At 38.5% G+C, this 7,703-nt stretch overlaps 1 protein-coding gene across 2 annotated transcripts in view; it reads left to right on the top strand.

The window, feature by feature from the left end:
* Window positions 1-362: 362 nt before the first annotated feature.
* The window catches only part of ece2a (endothelin converting enzyme 2a), a 73,584-nt gene continuing 66,243 nt past the window's right edge, over window positions 363-7,703 (top strand). The window contains exons 1-2 of one of the 2 annotated variants that reach the window (XM_079435902.1): window positions 363-382; window positions 759-922. In XM_079435902.1, the coding sequence (XP_079292028.1) occupies window positions 369-382; window positions 759-922 (178 nt within the window). In that variant the 5' untranslated portion in view covers window positions 363-368. Of the gene's footprint in view, window positions 438-665; window positions 923-7,703 lie in introns of both variants that reach the window. The other variant, XM_079435903.1, reaches the window with a different exon arrangement.

Raw genomic sequence — 7,703 nt, 5'->3', positions numbered from 1 at the left:
CGTTTTGGCTGCTTTGTGTTTTAATGAGTACAGGACCATCAGGATAACAATAGCTGAAAACCAAACAGTTACAAGCTGCGAATGGAGCAGATTAATTATTCAGTAAAGAAGATAATAGTCTCAATAGACAGGAAACCAAAGGATGATGTAGTGAACCTGGGCAAGTAACCATGATCATAGTAACAATAATCGTTTGATGAGAATCAATATTATGATCAATATGTCTATGAAATATACTTTAAAGTATCCACTTTTCCGTAATCAAACAATACAGTGTGGTTAATTTCCCAATGTCAAGTAAACAACCTCTTGCGTTTTGTTAGACTTTTATTTTGACATCACTGCATTAAATTTCCACTCTTGGCGTCATGATGAGCACGAGGTTAGAAAGCATGAAAAAAAACACGTGGGTTGTCTTGTTAGACCCAGACAGATCTGTTTTAAAATACCCATTTGTATAGTTTCCTTTATTCTTATTCGGTGTTTAAGATGCACATGTTGTAATTCACAGTAAAACTGATAAGAAATTGACTTGGTAAGAGCCTCTAGGTACCGATTTTTATTTTATACTTTACGCGTATTTAACCAAATTAGTGTTTCATGTAATCAATCAACATTATGCAAAGTATTTACAGATCAGACCCAGACACAGTTGGGCTTGTCAGTGTGATACAAACCATCACAACAAGTGATGTTAAGACAGTAATGCATATTTTAATTGCAAGCTAACACGCAGGGCTTTCGTTCATGTTTTAAAGTAGGATGGAATATTTGCCGGACTCTAATGCCAGATATAAGGATGTGGATTACTGGAATGAACGGTACCGGACGGAGGAGAGCTTTGAGTGGTTCGGGGACTTCACTAAATTTGACCATCTGCTCAAACAGCACGTGGGAACGGAAGAAAACATTCTGATGCTAGGTAAGTTAGACACTTACAACACAAAACCTGTTTGAAATGTGCAATATGAGTAATCGTATATAGTTGTTTTGTGTATATTACGTATGGTCAGCAGGGGGCGCTACTGCACTATTCTTTGTGAAATTTTGATCTGCCTCAAAGCAGGGGTGTCAAACTCAATTCCTGGAGGGCCACAGTCCTGCACAGTTTAGATGCAACTCTAATTAAGCACACCTGATCCAGCTAATCAAGTCATTAAGGCTTATTTGAAAACTACATGGTATGCGTGTTGGAGCAGGTTTGGAGCTAAACTATGCAGGGCTGTGGCCCTCCAGGAACTGAGTTTGACACCCCTGCCTAAGATGTAGATGAGTTTTTAGCATTACAATGAATAGCACTGAATGGGTGCCGTCAGAAAGAGTTCAAACAGCTGATAAAAACATCACAGAAATCACAGGACTTCACATTGTGACCCGTGTTCAAATCCCGGATGAGCCCCCATTTGTTATATTCCCGTTCCCCAGTCTAAGGTTGGGAGTGGGAGTAACAGGCTAACTAAAGTGGACAAACAAAAGAAAATAAAACATGGGGGAAGCACTCCAGTCGTTTGCCCCGGAAATGTAACGCAACCTCTTGAATTGGCAAACTTAAGCAATTTATTTAGATTGTTTGTAAGAAACAAATCCATTGTTTGAACCCTTTCTTTAAACCATTGATAATAACGCCACCTCCAGTGAAGAAGTCCACCTGGTCTCATCTGACATTTGTTTAAATCTGTTTTGGATTTGCAAATAGTGCATGATCCGTGCATATTTCTCTCCTGATTCAGACTAGAGTTTTTCCACTGGAGAAAGTAATATTATTGCTAGAGGTGTTTTAGTCAGAGGTTTTGTAAAAGCATGTAAGCCCAGGTTTTTCCAGAGAAACCTACAAAATATGAAGAACAATTCTTACGGAGAACCTCATGCATGATCTTCTGTCATGTGGATTACCAGGGGTTCCCAAACATGTTCCTGGAGCCTCCCCAGCACTGCACATTTTGCATGTCTCCTTTGTCTCCAGGAACGACTTTGGGAACTCCTGGCCTAGATGAAGAACCTTGGTTTCTTGGTGCACTTTCAACATTCAAAGTTCCAACTTTGTTATTTTAAAGAGTGGACAAACATTGAGCTGAATTATTTGTTGAGCATTCATTCTGCAGGTCTGTAACACATAATCTTTAGGTTTACTGTAGCTGCAGTGTTATATTCAAACTCAAGGGGGCAGTATTGGTCAGTTCACTCATAATAGGGATTGTATTCTGCTGGTGCTGTATTGGAGATGAGTGTGGACCTCTGACATGCACTCTGAGCTCTAGATCTGTTATTCAATGCAATGACACGAGCTCCTGTCCCCCAAGGACAGGTTTAGCTATATCTCAATCCAATTACCAATCAAACAGCCACCATTCACACACTTAAAGCAGCGTAATAAAGGCACATTGGTCTGGTGTGCGTCAATATTGAGCTTTACTTCATGCAGCTGGGATCACTGAAGAGTATTCCGAGCCTATTGTTTAAAGACAAGTGCTTTACCTTGGAATTGTGATGTTGTGATTTAGTCCAATGTGGGCGGGTACTGGATAGTTGGATTTTGCAAAATACATAAAAACAATCTCATCTCAGTGAGAAACACCCTTCTTTTCTCCTTCTCTGTTTCTCTCTTTCGCTCTCTCTCCCCACACAGACACCCTTTCTGCACCCACGTCATGTGTCCTCCGTCCTCTGTGACCTTTCTTAAACTGGGGAACAGGGCGAGGAGTTCCTACACACACCCTTTTGTGCTTCACTTGCGACAAGTAATAAATGTATTTTCTTTATGTAATGCTCCAGTCATGACCCTTTTACCTCTGAATTGCTGCTGAATTGAATATTGTAGATATTCATCATATGCTTATGAAATGTTTGTTCTACATTCAGCTTTTGTTTTTCTTCCACTAAATTGTTGCTGAATTGTTTGGGATTGGATTATATTTTATATGGATTCTTTGGTTATGAAATGTCTCTCCCCATCATGCTCTTTCCCGGTCTTCGTCTTTATTTTTCCATGCTCAAGGATACTGCCACAAAAACATAAGTGTCCTCCCTTACCCATAATGCAGTGGCTCAGAGCAGATTCCTGAACTGTTAAGGCTGCATGTGTCTCAAGTTTCTGTGGTTGTGTAACGGTTTTTTGCATGAGAAGTGGAATCCCTGCAGTTAACGTTAGCAGATTCTGTCACAAGGAGAACCAGTTCGGATCCCATCATGCCTGTTTGTGAAATGTAGAATATGGACCATTAATTGAAACAAAGCTGCAAAAACTGCTCATTTGGAAAATGGCCATGGTTATCATGGCACAACCACAACTATATTTGCATATCAATGTCTGTTCATCAATTTGGCTCGCCCTGATGAACGATGCGTAAACTATGCTATCATATGGAGGTTATTTGTGCATAACAGTTCATTTACATATAGTGGTCAGTACATATAAGTACAATACAGTATCAAAAATGTTAGTTCTATGGTTAGTAAGGGGGTGGAATTGGTCATAAAACTAAATTATGGCTGTTTTTGGAGAACTAAACTGTATGCAAGGACACTTCTGTATTTTAATGCGATTATGGAATTCTGATTGCCATTGTAGTTCAGTAATGTGACACGCTAGTCAAAAAGTTTGGGGTCAGTAAGTGTTTCAATTGTTTTTGAAACATTTTTGCATTAGTTTGATAAAAAAAAAACAGTATTGAAAAATATGATTGCAATTTAAAATAGCATTTTGAGAAAGTAATTTATTCCTGTGATGCATAGCTGAATTTTCAGCATCATTACTCCAGTCTTTAGTGTCACACAATTCTGTAGAAATCATTCTAATATACTGATTTGGAGCTCAATAACCAATTCTTGTTATTGTAATATTGAAAACAGTTGTGCTGCTTAATATTTTTGTGGAAAAAATCATGCATTCTTTCCTGCATTCGGTTTTACAGGATTCAGTGATGAATATGAAGTTCAAAAGAAAAACTTTTACTTGTAATTGAAATCTTTTGTAACCTTATAAATGTGATAAACTAAAAAATAAAGTATTCAAATATTACTGACCCCAATTTTTTGAACAATAGTGTATTTTCAAGTCAAACAGGATATTCAATGTGAAATTTTTAAAGCGGTCATCGGATGCAAAATTCACTTTACTAGTTGTTTGAACATAAATGTGTGTACACATCCACTCTATAATGATAAAAATACACCCAGTGTTTTTTTTTTTTAATTATTAAAAATAACTTTTCTCAAATCAGGCTGTTCTGAGATTCCTGTCAGAATGACGTAGTTCTGCACAGACCACTCCCACGATAGTTGATTGACAAGGCCGTCTTACCTTAGACCCGTCCTGAGTGAGCTGTGAGCTGTCCGCCATTGTCGACTGCAGGGGAAGACAAGATGTCTCCAATTACGAGGCGTTTTGTTGTTGGATGTAATAATGAACATAGCGGTCGTCATTTACTCCCGACATCTGAGCCGCTGAAGACGCAGAGGATTAACGTTACTTTTGCTTTGAAGTGAATGCGCTGATCCCCAATCTGCCTAAATGCATCTATGTTTGAGCGAATCATTCGTGATCCAGCTTCATCTACAGGAGTATAAGGTTTTTTTTTTTTTTATATATATATATATCTTTGCAAATCGCCTTTCCTAATATGTGCTAGTTAGCATGTTTCGCGGCTAAAGTAAACAGTACTGCTCCTCACCCCACGGAAGAGAGGAGCGGGGTCAGCAGAGCTCATTAGCATTTAAAGCAACATGTACTAGAACGGCATGCTAAAAACAGCTGATTTTGACATGGTAAAAAATGTTTTTTACACTACCATTGAGAAATTTTAAACAAAGTATAGACTTATAGACTTTTCATTAAGACCCTAAAGAATCATATCAACTAGTGGAAAATGGGCATGCGATGACCCCTTTAAGGGATTATCAAATAATTGCTGTGAGAATTAGTTTTCACAAAGTTTGCAAGACAAATTTACCATCGTTACCCAATAATTTCTACCTATAGCATGCAGAAAATATTGACTCATCCCGCAGTTTAAAGGGATACAAGTGGAAACATCATTATTTACTCGGCCTCATGTTGTTGTAAAACCATATTTCCCAACGCAGAACAAAAAACTCTTTTCTGTTCTGCAGTAGAATGAAAGAAAGTTTGAAACGACATGAGGGTGAGTAGATGACAGAAGATTAATTTTTGGATGAAATACCACTTCAAAACTGTTAGGCCCTTGAAGTTGATGATCTGTTTTTAAGAATGAATCAAAACCATTTTCCGTGGAATTTGATAGCTTGTTGATGATAAACACAGAGCATTCCTTTAATGTTGTATATCCATGTGTCTAAGTGTGTATTTCTAGCATGTCTTCTCAAGTGTTTTTTTCCATTCAGTCAGTGGGCAAACTTGCATTCATTTGAGTCATTGCTGACAGAATGGAAAGAGCAAAGATAGAGGAGAGAGGCGAGAGGGTGGTCATTGAAGTCATACTAGCGTACCATCAACAGGGTCCCCCCATTCACAATCTCTCTCGGTTGCTATTGGCTACACTGCTGTACCCCACTGCAGTGAACAAGCTAACAAAGAAAGAGAAAAGCATTCAAGTGCTCTTTGTTGTGTGTGAGAAGAATCGCATTTCGTCTTCAGTGAAGTCCTGAAGAGTTTGAGGCAATTGAGTTTTGAATGAACCATCTTGAATAGAGAACTCATGAGTCACTATCGGTCAGAATGAGTGTGAGTCAGCTCTCGCTTCACACGGCGAGCATCGTCTCTTTTTCTCTCACTCTCGGCATTCATTACCCCCAGAGACACGCAACACGTTCTGAACCTGTTACGTGTGATTCGAGCGAGCCCTGTGGTCCAGATCTGCTGCAGCTGTGTTAAAGTGAATGAATGAATGAATCAGTGAAAGGATGAATGGAGCGGATGAATGAACGGTGGGGAAGGGAAGGCTGTTATGTGGTATCTCCTTCTCCTGTTTTGTTCTTCCTTCCTCTCCCCCTGCCTTCTGATTGGCTGAGAGGAGGCAATGCTGCTGGAAGGTACTGCAGTCATGTGGGGGTTACCCCCCTCCCCCTTCCCATCACAACCTCTACAGTTTATGAATGAAAGTTGAATGAAGAATTGGGTTGCATGCGAACGAGTTGTGTGTACTCAGCCAGTGTTGTGCTCGAGTGGGAAAATCTGTCTGTCTTTGGTTTTATGAATGTATTTCGTATGCATGCTATATTCACATAACAATATAGTGAAATTTACTATATTTGTGTGTGTGTGATCTTAGAAAAAACTGCTACTGTGTGTGCTACTGTATTATTGTGTAAAAAATACAGCTTTTTTGTGTTGGACCTTGTTTTTTGTTATATATTTAGCATTTGTACAGTTAATTAAGCATAGAGAATATTTTTGACTGTTAAATGATTTTCGTTGTATCTACATTATAAACAAGAATATAGTGTTTTGTTGTTTTCATGATGACTTTTTAAAAATATGCTTTCTGTCATTCTGTGTAGTAAAACTGGTGTGTGCTACACATTCCTGCATATTTTGTTTGTTGGACCTTGTTTTTTTGGGTTATATTAGTATGTTTTGTATGTTTATGAATTTAATGTCTTTTATGCAGTGTGTTTCACTATGTTTTGTCATGTAAAAATGTGCATATGTGTTTTTATACACTACCATTCAAAAGTTTGTGGTACATTTTAAAATGTAATTTATTCCTGATGGCAATTTTTGTAGTATTACATGCTCATATGCTACTCAGAAAGAAACATTTATTATTATTATCAATTTTGAAAACCATTGTTCTGCTTAATATTTTTGCATATTCAGTATACGCATAAAAAAATGGTATTACTGTATTTTTTGTCATTGATTTTGAATACATAAATGTATATGTGCTGTATGTTTTTGCGGATTTGACCCTGTGTGGTGTTGATTATATTCATGTATTTTGTATGTATACAGTAGTATGCATAAGCATAGTCATGTAGAATTCAGATATGCATTATGACTTTGTAGAAAATCTGGCTTTGTGTGTTGGCGCTCAAACTGCGTTGCTTATTTGTTTGCAGATCAGGGAGAATTCCTCTTATTCTCTTTCTTTCTGACTCGTGTCTGGAATATTAACGGGGTTACCCAGGCAACGGAGCTCGGATGATAGATGGGCTCTCCTCCGATAAATGGGGCAGTGGATGCACATGAAAGAACTGTTTGTGTATGTGCAATTTATGAAAGGGTTTGAGTTAAACCCTGTACCTGATAACCACACACACATATGCACTCATGTTCAATTCCCAAATGGATCTGATCCGACTACACACACATTTTCTCTCTTGGGTTAATTTGTATTAGCTCGCACATACAGAGTTTGTGCGTCGTTGATCTTCTGAAACCTTTAATTTGTCCAGCACATAATCACACAGCGCTCACCTCAACCTATGAGTCAGGCATTAGTCCTTCCCAGGCATCTCTGGATCTGTTTGCTGGATTTTCATAAACTGTCTGCTCAGAGAAGTTAAGTCATTGGTGCAAACTTTATAGTGGCTTCAGAAGGGGGGATTCTGATCTTGGGTCAGTTTTGATTTTGCTTCCACTTCATTGTGCTAGACTGAGTGGTGCATTGTGAGCCGTAACTATGGCAACCAGAGAAGTTTCCCATCTCTGATATTCCTTTTCCACCTGTGCCGGGCCAGTTCCCAGTCTGGCCATTCCATATGTTTTCCACCGCTGCTGTTGT

This window comes from Barbus barbus (genome assembly GCF_936440315.1).
Source record: "Barbus barbus genome assembly, chromosome: 15".
Classification (NCBI taxonomy): Eukaryota; Metazoa; Chordata; class Actinopteri; order Cypriniformes; family Cyprinidae; genus Barbus; species Barbus barbus.
This window is presented reverse-complemented; position numbering and strand designations above follow the sequence as displayed.